Raw genomic sequence first — 14,355 nt, forward strand, 5'->3', positions numbered from 1 at the left:
AAGGCAGAGCACTGCTTTATTCAACCTCGACTGAGAACGTGTGCAGGGCAACTCAGAAATTTCCTCCGCTCTATGCGTGCCTGCAAACTACCATGAATGTACCACGAATACTGATTTCAGGATTACTAATAGGCAATTTTGCAATTACAGAATCTGAGAATGAGGATCAGCTGTACATAGCCTAAACTTGCATAAAAGGCACCAGACAACTTAAGTCTTTCTGTGAGATTTAAGATCTAAGGCTATATTTATTTAATACCTCCTTAGATTTTAATATATACTTTATAATTATGTACCATGTAGAAATAAAACCAGAGCAAGGTCATAAACACATACTGGATTTACATGAAGTAATAAGACATTACCAATCACAACATGCTTATCATTTTACCTTCAAAAACTTCAGGTGCCATCCAAGCAGCACTCCCTTTGTTATTGGTCATGTGTGTCTGAATATCACAGGCTGTACCAAAATCACAGATTTTTAAAACTGTCCCCCCTGCAACCAGCAGCAAGCTATTAAAAAGAACAACAAAGGTCATAAGACTAATATTTGATTCTACAATAAAAAAAGAAACATTTATGGAAATAGAACGGGTTATCAGTGGTTGGCAAACTCATTAGTCAACAGAGCCAAATATCAATAGTACAATGATTGAAATTACTTTTGAGAGCCAAATGTTTTAAACTTAAACTATATAGGTAGGTATATTCCTTATCGAGGTAGTGCCAGCATATGGTATTTTGTGGAAGAGCCACACTCAAGGGGCCAAAGAGCCGCATGTGGCTCGCGAGCCACAGTTTGCTGATCAGGTGTATAGGGGAAAATGTCACCAGTCAACTTCTGTGAAATATTACCTGGTCACTATACCAGCTTAGTAGTTCAGAGGAATATCAGAAAAAATTAATTGACCTTAACCTACTTCTCTTAGAAAGACTGCTAGACCCACATTTTGATGTCTCTATCTCTATCTCTATCTCCAGAATTTTTCCTGACTTTAGTTCTCTCTGGGCCAAAATAAAATATGAGGTTTAAAAAACTTTAAGTAGGTCAACATTATGGTGTCCTGATGTGGATAAACACCAATCCAGTACCTTTTTGTAAATCACTTGCCCCTATACTTAGTCTGCCTATTTCAGAGTTTTTCAAGCTGCAGGCAAAAGTCTAGTCATAAAATAAAAATTATAAAAATCTAGACGATGGATCTGGCATAGATCAAGTAATTCAGTAGACTATGATAGCATTTAAAAAAATAAAGCAGAATCCAAAATATCAAAGTGCATTACAACTAGTAAGATATTATTTCATCAAAGTTCTGTTTCAGTTCTATACACATTAATACATAACACATTATAGACTGTAAGTATTTTATACTCTGGATCATAGTCTAAAAGTTTTTGCTAACCTGATTTGTTCTTATTAACCTTATGGTGAACAAAAGTGAGGCTGGTTAGCTGCTCACTGGCCCCATTTCATCTTCCTCTTGGGCACACAATTACATTTCCCAGGCTTCTAAGTAGTTGGATGTCACATGACCATTCTAACCAATGGGATGTGGGTGAAATGAGGTTTCATTTCCAAGCCTGGCCCCTAACAATCGCCCACATGTATTCTCCTGTTCCTTCCCCCATATGCCACTGAATGCAAAGGGTTCTGAATTATAAGACAAAAGGAGCCTAGGATCCTGACCCACCATGTAAAAAACTGCCCACTAAACAAAAATATTTGAATAGAAAAAAATAAAACAAAACAAACCAATAAAAAACCTTGCATTTTGTTAGGCCAAGAAATTTCAGGTCTTTTCTATTATAACAGTGTCACTCTAGCCAATGTAAGAAAATGGCAGCAAAGTGGGTGCTGCTACAACAGAAATGTACTATATTTGGCATTAGCTTAGCAGTAGGCAGCAAGAAAACTGAAATTGGATGCTGGAAAGAATAGAGACCCATGCAATAATATGGAAAAACGTTTGTAAAATGTGTCTCCTGTGAGAATGCGTGGCTTTAACAGACTGGAAAAGCTGACTGCTTCTATACTCCAAACAGAAAGCAATAACACTGACACAGGTCTGTTAAGACTCAGCACTGCAGCGAACAACAAATTAATGCAAAATACTTCCTACCAAGACTTGGGTGACCTCTAGGTGTCTTCATTCAGTTGAGAAAAAACACTGAGGCCAGGAATCAAATTAACCCAGTTCAAGTTTGTGTCTGAAAGAATTCTGGTAGGGGTCACAGACACATGAAACTAACTAGAATCAGGGGAATCACAAGCCTACTTTTAAGGAAATTTCATTGCCAAGGCCACAGCCTGGAATAAAAAGCCTTTGCGTACTTCAGCAACTCTTAGGACCCCTGATCTACATAAGCAGGAAGAGGCTATGAAAGCTGTACAGCTTGTGAGGGAAGTATATACTACACCAACTTCTGACATGGCTATGGAGAATGGATAGGGAGAAGTCTACAAAAGGGTGTCATGCGCAGTGAGCAATGGATAAGGGAACTGCTCTTCCAGGGAAGAATCAGGGTCTGATCAAGATAACCCAGGGCACAGGGATCAGACAATGAAGGACTTCATCCCTACAAACCAGTAATCTCCATACAAACCAGTATGCCTCCAATCATCTTTTTTCCCATGGGGACTTTTACTGACTGTCCTGTCCCTCTTATATCAGTTTGTGTTTGTGTGTGTGTGCGCGCACGTGCTTTGGAGACGGAGGAGGTGTGCAGGATGAGAGAGAACTTGTCTTTTTAATTCATTTATTTTAAGACTGCAAGGAGACATATCCAGAATGGTTGGAGAGGACTGCTTATCATCCAGAGATCCTGGACTGAGAGCTGGATGGTGACTGGAAGAGTCTTTGGGATGCTTAATTGGCAAAGGGGCAGTGAATGGTTCTACCTATGGTAAGAGGAGAAAAGATCTTGGAAAATCAAAAAGTAGATATGACTGGGACTGGCCCACTGCTCACCAAACTCATCCCTTCTTCAGGATCATACATTTCCCACCATCTCTTGCAGGTAGGTGTGGCTAACACTGAGATGTGGCCACTGGCATGTGAGTAGAAGGGGCACTGTCACTTGTAGGTCTGGCTAAAAAACCTCGCATACATGATTTCCATTCTCTTTACCTGCTGGTTCCCAAAATCCTGGAGGATGGCAGAAGTACAAGATGAAGGGAGCTTAACCAAGTCTTTAAATTACTTAGGGTAATTTAAAATACAGGTACTTAAAATACAGAGGGTCAGCTACCTAATCTAAACACCTGGTTTGCATTTCACACGAGTATGTTAAGTCTCACATTGCCTACAGTAGTTAGTGTCAAAACAACTAATATACCCAGGTATTAAGATTCCTTTAAGTAAGAAATCAATACTCACAGACTTCGGTTTTTGATATCCCAATGTAACTTGCTATTCTTATAAGCAATAAGATATATTTCAAGCATTTTGAAAGTGTAAAAAGAACCATGAAAGTAAAAGATAATTTTTATAAGATTATTATGAAGTTAATGACATATTTAAAAATGTAAGACTATCATTACCTAAAAGGCTTACGGGCATGTAGCTTACTCTAACCAATAGAAATAATTCGTTTTTGAATCTCCCCTAATCATCTCCTCTTACACAGTGTTTTATAGCCAAAGTGCATTTTTATGTATTTTGACTGATTTTGTTTCACCATTCCCTCTTGAATCTTGTATTTGCCTTATACAATCACTTTCTTCCTTTCCAAAATACCTTTAATGAAGGCCTGTTTATAATGAATTTTTTCACGTTATTTCAAAACACCTTTAATTTGCACCCCTCATCCTTAATAACTTGGGGCACATATGCAATTCTAGGTACGTAACTCTTTTTTCTCAGCTCTGTGACATTATGTTCTCAGTCCTGTAGCTTTTGTGGTGTTGGAAAGTATACATCAGTCTAATTGTCTAGTCTTTGTAGGTAATCTCTTTTCTGTTTAGCTGATTTTAAAATCTTCCTTTTTGTTCTGTAGCTTCGTTATGGTATGTCACAAGGTAGATTTCTTTTCATTTATCCCGCTTAGAATTCTTATCTTTTATCCAGAAAATTCCTGGTCAACCCCTTTTGGAAGTCTCTCCTTACCCTATTTTCTTCTACCAGAATTCTAATTATACGCTGCTAGTCCTTCCCTTTTCATCACATTCCTTAATCTATCATTTTTTCTCATCAATTTGTGTTACTTTCTGGACTCTCTTGTCACCTATTTCATGATTGCTAAACATTTCAATTATTTCTAAATGTTTTATTTAGTTCTTTTGGCCATTTTTGATAGGTTTCATTCCTTGTACATTTTAACTCCTTCTTTTATATCTTATACTCCATATCTGGTAATTCCAAATTATTTTGAGTCTTAATATTTGTGGGCACTCTGGCCAGATCAATGTTCCTTTCTCTCTTAAAAAAAAAAAAAAGAAAAAATTAAGAGTTTAATTCTGCTTTCACTCATGGTAACTTGCATCCTGTGGGTGTGGTAATTTTTACTGAGGCTTCATATTTCATCAATCTTAATCTGGAATAATCCTAAAGGCCTCAATTGAAATCATATTACTTTAAGCACTTTTAACCTGTCTTATTAGGGTTTTCTTGTTTGTGTAAATAGGGCAAATTCAAATTCACAATAGCATGGTGAAAGAGAAGTTTACTCAGAAAACTGATTTTTTTCCAGCTTACTTTTCTTTATGTCGTGCTTGCCAGGAATGCTAAATTCATGTAGAGGTGGCAGTTCTGCTTTCACCTCCTGCAGAACAAAGGACCTGTGCCAGCTACACAGAAGCCATTAAAACCTGGGCCCTACATTCTACAAACGGTGGGGTCTACAGCAAAGCCGTTGGCTTCCACGCATGCTTCCCAAACTCAGGGTTCAGTTCTGTTTTGCCCTGATAATGTCCCTTATTTTCTTGTAAGATCACCTATGTATGTAAAGGATATTTGCTGTAATATGAAGTGTTCACTGTAGGATGACTTTTCAGTTTACCTGGTTGGCAATATTGCTTGAGTGTCAACATTCGTAGCATGTGAGTGTAAGAACCCAAGCCTCATTTCTGTACATCCCTCTGAACACACACAGGGTGTCAGAGTTAAAATGGATACATACCATGGCTTAAACCTCATGTGCTTCTCAAACCTGGGTATGAAACCTCGCCAGTGTAGCAGTGTATGCTGGGATAGGTGGTAGGGAGCTTACAGGTTAGTTAGCTCCAGGTTAAAGTTAGCACATCTCCCTGGACCATCACTTTACTCAGTTCTAAGTACTTTTAACATCCTAACAATGAATTTAAAACAAATTGCTACTATATGAAGTTTAATGCCAATTCATAAGTAACTTTACTGAAGGTTTTTTCTAGGCTCTGTCAATATTCTCAGACCTACTGAGCAATATAATAACTATAGTGGGTAGGTGGGAAAGTTTGGGAAGCACCAAGCAGGCATCCCCAAACTACGGCCCGCGGGCCGCAATGCGGCCCCGAGGCCATTTATCCAGCCTCCACTGCACTTCTGGAAGGGGCACCTCTTTCACTGGTGGTCAGTGAGAGGACCACTGTATTTGGCAGCCCTCCAATGGTCTGAGGGACAGTGAACTGGCCCCCTGTGTAAAAAGTTTGGAGACCCCTGAATTAGGGCATTAATCTCCAAAGGTCAAATGATTAGTGGCACTGTGTTTTCTAAAAACAACTCTATGAATCAATTCTTCCAAGTCTAAAATAAAGCTAAGAATAGTTTCTAAGTACTCCTTTTACTTAAAAGTTACTAAGAAATATTATTTATCCATCAAAAATAAAGAGGTAAATATCTGTAATATACTGATATGAAAAGATGTCCATGTAAGCAAAAAAAGCAACATTATGTATAGTATAGCCCATATATGTTTAAAGCAATAAAATTGAAGCAGTAACTATTTCTGAGGAGTGTAAACTGGAAGGTAGAAAAGACTTACTTCGTATTTTTCTATACTATTTGAATTTGTATTTACTCATAAACATGTATTTTTAAAAAAATTTAATTAAAGAAAATAACATAAACCAATATAGAAGAATGCTCTTTATTTTAAATGTCCAATTTATTTTGAAGATACTTTTAAAAATGTTCAATACCAAAACAATTTTTATGTTTAGGAAATGTGTGTAGAAGGAGTATAACTCTCTTATGGTTAAAATGACCTCATGAAAAATTTCCGAAAAATTTTCTGAAATGAAGATTCTGACTTTCCTAGGAACGACATAACCCAAGTACAATCACCAAGTAGCACTCTTCCTTAGGTTTTTCTTTTGATGACAAAGAGAAATAAAAATGGGTCATCACACTGTAATAATATTCAACAGCAGTATCTGGGGATTTATTAGAATTATAAATTTTACAAAATCTTTGTATATAATTTCATACTAAAATTCTAACTGGAGGGATTATTTAGAAAATCCGTTTTTCTTTTAGTCCAACATAAGATAAGCAAGATAAACTACTCACATCTCCATAATGTCACAAATACTTCTAAATTTAAGTAGAAAGAATGTTAAATACAATTTACCCCTATATGCACCTCAACACAATCTTTTTTCATTTCGCTGTTCTCATTCAAGCTCTTTCAGTCCTTGACCAAAGAGATGACCTATGTAACTGGTTTCCATGTTTTATCCTGGTACAATCAAGACATCACAATAATTTTTCTGAATGACTTTTATATTATTCAGTTACAGTGAGCACTTTATTCATGAGATGTTAATAGTTCACCAGCTCTGAGCATTACATTCAAGACTCACTGAAATAAGAATCTAAATTATCTTTGTAGGCTTACTTTCACAGAGTTAGAACCTCAAACACATTTTAATTTCTGAAGTACATGTAAATGAACTAGCAATAGATACATAAAACAGGGGCACAAGCACAAGCTGATACTATATAAAACACTTAACCAAGTCATCAGATGACATTTTTAGGAACTCCCACTGACCACAGAACCCACAGTTTTCCAGTGACAAGGTACAGTATGTGTGTTTATAACTATATTTATAATTGTATATGAAAGCACAGCCATTCCAAAGAACTTTCATTTCCCCAATACATTTAAAAATATCAATTCTAATTATATATAAAGCCCAAATTGTACACTGGGGTATCCAAAAACAATCTGCAATACTACATGTCCAACCATAGCAGGGGTCCCCAAACTACGGCCCGCGGGCCACATGCGGCCCCCTGAGGCCATTTATCCGGCCCCCACCGCACTTCCAGAAGCGGCACCTCTTTCATTGGTGGTCAGTGAGAGGAGCATAGTTCCCATTGAAATACTGGTCAGTTTGTTGATTTAAATTTACTTGTTCTTTATTTTAAATATTGTATTTGTTCCTGTTTTTTTTTTTTTATTTTAAAATAAGATATGTGCAGTGTGCATAGGGATTTGTTCATAGTTTTTTTTATAGTCCGGCCCTCCAATGGTCTGAGGGACAGTGAACTGGCCCCCTGTGTAAGAAGTTTGGGGACCCCTGGACCATAGGATGCCCGATGGGAACAAATGACCTGGATTAGAGCTCTTATAAATATGTTAATGGTATTTATTAACAAAAAAAGAGTCCTTATCTACAAATGATTTTAGTAGGACATACCTGGTTTCTCTAAATAGGTTGGTTAAATAAAATTGAAATCCTAAAATTTATGGAATTCTGGGATATGGTTGGCTAGGCAATGAAGGTAGTCATTTAGGCTGTGTAATTATGAAATATAAAGATGTCAGAAAACTGAAATGCCTTCCTTTTGTGAGATATCTTCACGCATGTTGTTGAATAACTAGTTGGTTATTCCAAAGCTAAAACATGCTCTATACTACAGAAGGAAAGGGACACTTTAGAGAGCTGCATCTAATGGTTTCGGGTTCCTCCAAGAAAAAGATACTTTTTCTTTGCCTGATGCTTGCCTGTATCCTTTGAATCAGTCAATTTGTTGCTGGAAAACAGCTACATTTCCATGTTTTTCCTTTGATAATTCAACTCTGTTGATATAGGGGGAAAGGACTCATAAAAAAGAAAAAAAGGCTAAGTGATTTCTTCTTCACTAGCCAAGATAGACAGCTAAGATAAGACTCAGAAGTTAAGTTAAAAAAAAAAAAAGTACGAGCCTTGGCTGGTTAGTTCTGTTGGTTAGCGCGTCATCCCAAAATGCCAAGGCTGTGGGTTCAGTCCCCGGTCAGGGCACATACAGGAAGCAATCAATGAATGCACAACTAAGTGGAACAAAAATTAATGCTTCCCTCTCTTTCTCTTTCTGATGTTCTGATGGTGAGTGAACTTAAACACGCTTATGCCAGCCAAAAGGAAAGAGAAAAGAGAAGCTCCTGTGCACCCCATAGCTTGAATTGGGGAGTGGCAAGTGTGGAGTGGGGAGTGAGACGTGGGCAGGAGATGGAGGAAGACAGGGAGGAAGGTAAGGAAGGGGGAGGGAGGGGTTTAGGAAAGAGAGAGAGAGAGAGAGAGACTTACTTTGGTGGCTTCAGGTCCCTGTGAATTAGAGCTTTGGGCTGCATGCTGTGAAGATAAGCCACTCCTTGGGAACACTGTAAACACCAACTCATGGCGTGGGCAGCAGTGTAATACGGCAACGGTTCAGCACCATGCAGCACTGCAAAAGAAAGGCACAAACTAAAAAGAACTTTATTGTATATAACAAAAGAGACAAGATGAATGCAAGCACTGACTGGGTATTTTTACACATGCTCCTACCAGTCCTGCTTTTAGTTATTTTCTAAATAAAAAAATGGAACTATCTAATCATTTCAAAGGAATAAGTACCTAATATAGCACTTCCACTGAATGTTATACATACATTTAAGTAAAATTAATATACACTACCACACTTTTCCATATTGACAGATGCAGGATCTCACAATTATATAAAAGCAATGTGATGCACACTACTATGAAAGACAGAGTAGCAGTACAGAAAGAAACAAAATGTATTAAAATGTTTACAATTATACTTTCTATAATAGCTAAAGACTAGAAATGGTTCAACCAAATAAAACAATGGAGCATTAGATGCACATTAAGAATGATGAATATATGGACAGTAAATATAAGTAAAACTTTATATAAAATGTTAATTTAAAAAACAAAATGCAACATTTTATATAAATGGTGCAACAAAAGACAATACATTCACATATATGGTTGGTGCCTAGAGTGACAGAGCTCTGTTCTATAAAGGTCACTAGTTAATAATAGTTTTCTTTCATTGTTATAATTAAAATGTTCTGTGAATTGAGTTTCCCCAATTTTATTTTTTCAAAGAAAGCAGAATGAAATGGAAGTATGGTTAAAGAATTCTAAAACGGGGAGGCTCAACGCTAAGAGAGGCAAAGGAAAAAAGCTAAAATAAAATAATATTTTGAAATCTATTTAAAAAGCAAATTTAACTTGACTTAAATGCTTTTAACATTATGAAAAGTACCATCAATTTATAAGATTGATATACTTAGATTTCTAAATTTTACATACTAATATTGTAGTGTCTTATCTTTTTATTTTTAATCTTTACCAGATTTTTTGGGAGGCTGAGGGGCTGTGTCTATGGCACCTGTCTCTGTCCTTTCTCTTTCCCTCCTCCCCTCTTCGCTCAGCCACACACTCTCTGATGTTTTAATACAAAGATCTATCAGACTTGCTTGTGTGCTGGGCAGGATATCCTTTGTTTAATTATAGCTGTGCAACTTGTAATTTCAAGGGGTGAGAGCTGGAACACCTTTTATACTGCTATGCTGCTGATGTCATCTGCTCCATTTCCATTTGTATGAAATACATCCTTTTTCCATTCCTTTACTTTCACTATGTATTTATTTTGGTCTAAAGTGGGTCTCTCTCTCTCTCTGTTTTTGTTTTTCTGCAGATATATTTATTTATTAATGTGTTGTGTTGACATAGTTTTAAGTGTCCCATTCAATAAAAGAGAAACAGAGACAGGGTCACTGGGAACAGATGGACAGCTAGCTGTCAGAGAGAAGGGGGATCAAAGAACATGAAGGAATTAGCCAAAATCATATATCTGTAACACACTGTATATACAGACAACAGGGAAGCTAGCAATAGCTAGAGGGAAAGAGGGAGTGGGGGTAGGGGAGGGGCAACGGGAGGGGAAGGGAGTGGAGGAGACTTGGCAGGCGGGGGCACAAAGGTGTATAGAAGGTGTTATACTGAGTGGAACGCTTAAAATCAGGTCAACACAGATTTCTTTTTTAAAATTATCTTCTTTTGAGACTCTGAAGATAAATTGTGAACAACATTAAGTAACTTATAGTTTACTTTAAAAGCTTTTCAATTGTTTTAGGTCTAACGACACTCACCATTATATAAAGAACCCCCTTCAGCATATTCCATCACAAGACACACCTAAAGGAAGCATAGGCCAGAATAATTAACCACAAGAGCTACAGCATCTTAGGGGACTAGAAAGATAACTTAGTTCAACTTATGACTTTAAAAGTGCACTAAAAAACATTCTTTTGGCCCCTACGTACAGGACACTAGGGGAAGAAAAGTTGTCTATGATCTAAAACATTGTCAGTCTAGGCACCCAGTGTCTAAGAGTAGAGAAGTATGTAAAAACACAACACAAGAGCTTTGGGGACTTTCTCCATTGCTAATGAATAGGTGCCATCACAGAATATCCTAAGCCTCATATGGAAATTAGGTTATTGTTAAGAACACCTTAAACAATTCCTTCAATATACAGTGTTCCTAATAGACTACAATCAAATCTATAAAGTACAATTATGTCCCAGAAATAATATATCATCAAAATACCTAAACTACAGGCCCTGGCAGGTTGGCTCAGCGGTAGAGCATCGGCCTGGCGTGCGGGGGACCCGGGTTCGATTCCCGGCCAGGGCACATAGGAGAAGCGCCCATCTGCTTCTCCACCCCTCCCCCACTCCTTCCTCTCTCTCTCTTCCCCTCCTGCAGCCAAGGCTCCATTGGAGCAAGGATGGCCCGGGCGCTAGGGATGGCTTCTTGGCCTCTGCCCCAGGCGCTAGAGTGGCTCTGGTCTCGGCAGAGCGACGCCCAGGAGGGGCAGAGCATCGCCCCCTGGTGGGCAGAGCTTCGCCCCTGGTGGGCGTGCCGGGTGGATCCCGGTCAGGCGCATGCGGGAGTCTGTCTGACTGTCTCTCCCCGTTTCCAGCTTCAGAAAAATACAAAAACAAAAACAAAAAACAAAAAAACCTAAACTACATACTTGCACCTATCTGCCACTCGTTCCTTACACAGCTGACAATGAAAAAGTAATCAACTTACCGGATTCAAGCAGGCCCCATATAGCTTTACAATATTAGGATGGTTTACACGGGATAACTGCCGAAGCTGTAACAAATTAAGGTTTCTTTTAAAATATGATAACTTTGAGGAACTGATTTCACAGCTTCATTAAAAATCTTAGGGTGGTAACAAACATTAATCATTCAATAATCACTATTTACTGTTTCTTGGCCTTTTGGCTAAGATCAAGTACAACAATCACTATTTATATGCAGAATAATAAATGTGGTCATAAATGTCTGCCCAGAATGGCATAAAATCCCTGCCCTAAAGATCTCACAGTTTATTTAGTTGGCAATTATTTTAAACAAATAAAGCAATGTGTAAGGTGCCATAACAGGAATTATAAACAAGACATAAATAAGAAGAAATCAACTTTGCCAAGAATGTTAGGACACCCTCCCAGAGATGGCACCGGGCTGTTATCAAAGGCAGAGAAGCCATCTCATGGTCATCTTCATCTTCACAGCTCAGGCTGAATAATCTACCTACTCTATGCCCGGGTAAGCACTTACTAGAGACTGTATAATTCTCACAACTCTGCAAGGTAGGTATTATCATTTCTTTTTTAAAGATCAGGGAGGGACCTTTAAGATAAGGCTAAGAAAGGGTAAAGTGAGCTGCTAAATACCCAATAGCTAGGAAGTGGCAGAGCCAGGGTCTCAACTTTGGTCTGAATTAAAATCTGTACTCTTTCTGCGTATTTGTATCCTCTTCCTTACAATCCATCTCACATCTCTTGAATAAATTCCTTCCTCTCCATTCCAATACCATTGCCTTAAATAATTCCAACCTGAACCACTGCAGTAATTACCACAGCCTTCTCCTAGTGCTCTCTCTACTTCCAGTTTTAATCTTCCCTGACCCAGTGGTTCATATTGAGGTCAGGGCGCTGTCTGGCTGAACTCATTTCTCTTGCTTTACATTTCAGACTCCTATTAATGTGTCCCTTCAAACAGCTCCTTGCTGTCTTTCTCCTCTTCCTTCTTTCTCTCTTTTCTGCCTTTCCCCCTCTTTTCTTCCCTTCCTTCTCTATTACCTACATTATACTGCCGGCTCATATGAAGTCCACTAAGGTAAACCTTTTCACTATATGCAACTAAAATGTTGTATTTTTCTACAGCCAATATCTGTGAATTTTTGGTCGTAATAGAAGAATTATCACTATTTATTGTACACATTCATTATATATAAATATATACTTATCACATTTCATCTTGTTAAGATTTAGCACTGAGCTTCAGATAGCAGATTATTTAAGCATTTATTCCTGTTCCTTCTCTAAATCCCACTAAACAGAAAAGGTATTTCTTTCAAGGCTTAAGCTCAGAAGGATGAAGAAAATGTAAGTTTTGGATGTTGGGAAGCAAACGACTAGCGATAACTGACAGAGCAGACCTAGGACAATGAGAAGCGAGAAGCAACCAGCTTTAGCTCACGGAACCCCGGAAAGGCGGGGAAGTGCTGGTACCTATGCAAGTAAGCTAGTAAGAGTGTAGAGATTGGTAAAGTTAAACTCCAAGATCCCTTCCCTCCGTGTGACTTCGAGTAGGTCAGTGACTGGCTCTTGATAATCCCAAAGATTAGAAGTGGACACTGTAGAGAAGGTAAAATAAGGAGTCTCTGGACCGGGGAACGCCAAACAAAATTAAGAAATGAGCTCAAAGTAAGCTGCCTTTGAGAAGCAGAAAACTTGATGTCAGGAGATATAGGAGTCTTTAAATTTTTTTAGAAAGAATATGTGGAAAACCATTTACCAATTTAAGTTACATGTATGTATAACCTTGATTAAAATACTTTTTCTCAAAAAAATAATTTTTTTCTCCAAGCTACTATAATCTTTTTCACTCTTATTTCCTAGCATTTAACAATTAACGTTTTTACTTAGTTTTGTGAAACTGCCAATACAACAGTATACAATCAACTACCTTATCTAAACTATAGACAAAAATGATGAATAAGGCAACACTGAGGCCAGACTTCCAGAGCACACCACTAGAGATTAATTTTCTTTATGATAACATCAAACCATTCATCAGTATTTCTCAAGTCATTCAATTAATTACAAAATCCACTTCAGCATATCACAACCAAGTTCTCATTTCTCAGTATTATACATTTAAAAATACCATGCAGGATCGTTTAAAATTATCGTTAAATAAAATCACATATAAATTCAGAGGGTTATAAAGACTACTTATCCATTGTCCAATGAGGCTAAAAAGTGATAAAACTTCTGATTAAACAAATGCTGTGATCTAATATACAAAACAGCAAAAATTAACAGAGAGTAAGTCTGATAATACAACACTCTCATGATTGTTAAATTCCCTTCATCAATGAATCTGTAAGAGAACAGAGTTGTAAATTTTCATGCTATATGAGAAAAAGCAAATTTGAAAATTTCCCCTTAAAATAACCTCATTTGAATTTCTAAAAATATCTAGTCAAAATGAATGCATAAAATTTCCCTTCTTAATTTTAGATAATGGGAGAGAATAGCATTGCTTTTTTATTTTAAAATTTAAATTCTGTACCTTGAAAATAGAGCTGAATTACATGGATAAGAATATATTTCAATTCAGGCATAAATTCATTTAATTAAGTCCCCCTTAAAAAATTTTTAATCCCCCCTTCTCCCTAATTTTTAATCAGAATTAAGACTATGACTGAAAAAAATGTTCATATGACATTACCTTTAGTTCAAATTACTGATATTCAAATATACAGAGAAATGACAAATGAGAGGCAATTTTTTTTATACTTAAAATTTTGGGGTGAAAAACTATACAACAGAAATGCCATCTCAACTTACCTCTACAATAAAAGCTTTTCTCTCAGATTCACTTTCTATTTGTTTAATAGCAACATCTTTTGCTCTCCACTTAGCTTTACAAACTACTCCAAAGGCTCCTCTTCCAACAACCTAAGTTAAACAAGAAAGAAAGGAAAAATTAAACAAACAAACAAACAATGAGAATCAGAGACAAGTAAGTCCAGCCCAACATGTAACACTAGAGCCAATCTGAAAGAAC

At 37.2% G+C, this 14,355-nt stretch overlaps 1 protein-coding gene across 2 annotated transcripts in view; it reads right to left on the bottom strand.

Annotated features, from left to right (window-relative positions):
- MAP3K7 (mitogen-activated protein kinase kinase kinase 7) overlaps window positions 1-14,355 on the bottom strand; it is a 71,284-nt gene that overhangs the window by 40,964 nt on the left and 15,965 nt on the right. For both annotated transcript variants that reach the window (XM_066254287.1, XM_066254286.1), the window contains exons 2-6: window positions 14,136-14,246; window positions 11,300-11,365; window positions 10,351-10,396; window positions 8,495-8,633; window positions 392-516 (exon numbers count right to left, since the gene is read on the bottom strand). In XM_066254287.1, coding sequence (XP_066110384.1) covers window positions 392-516; window positions 8,495-8,633; window positions 10,351-10,396; window positions 11,300-11,365; window positions 14,136-14,246 — 487 coding nt within the window. The remainder of the gene's footprint in view (window positions 1-391; window positions 517-8,494; window positions 8,634-10,350; window positions 10,397-11,299; window positions 11,366-14,135; window positions 14,247-14,355) is intronic.

The sequence above is a fragment of the Saccopteryx bilineata genome, chromosome 1 (genome assembly GCF_036850765.1).
Source record: "Saccopteryx bilineata isolate mSacBil1 chromosome 1, mSacBil1_pri_phased_curated, whole genome shotgun sequence".
NCBI classification, from domain to species: Eukaryota; Metazoa; Chordata; class Mammalia; order Chiroptera; family Emballonuridae; genus Saccopteryx; species Saccopteryx bilineata.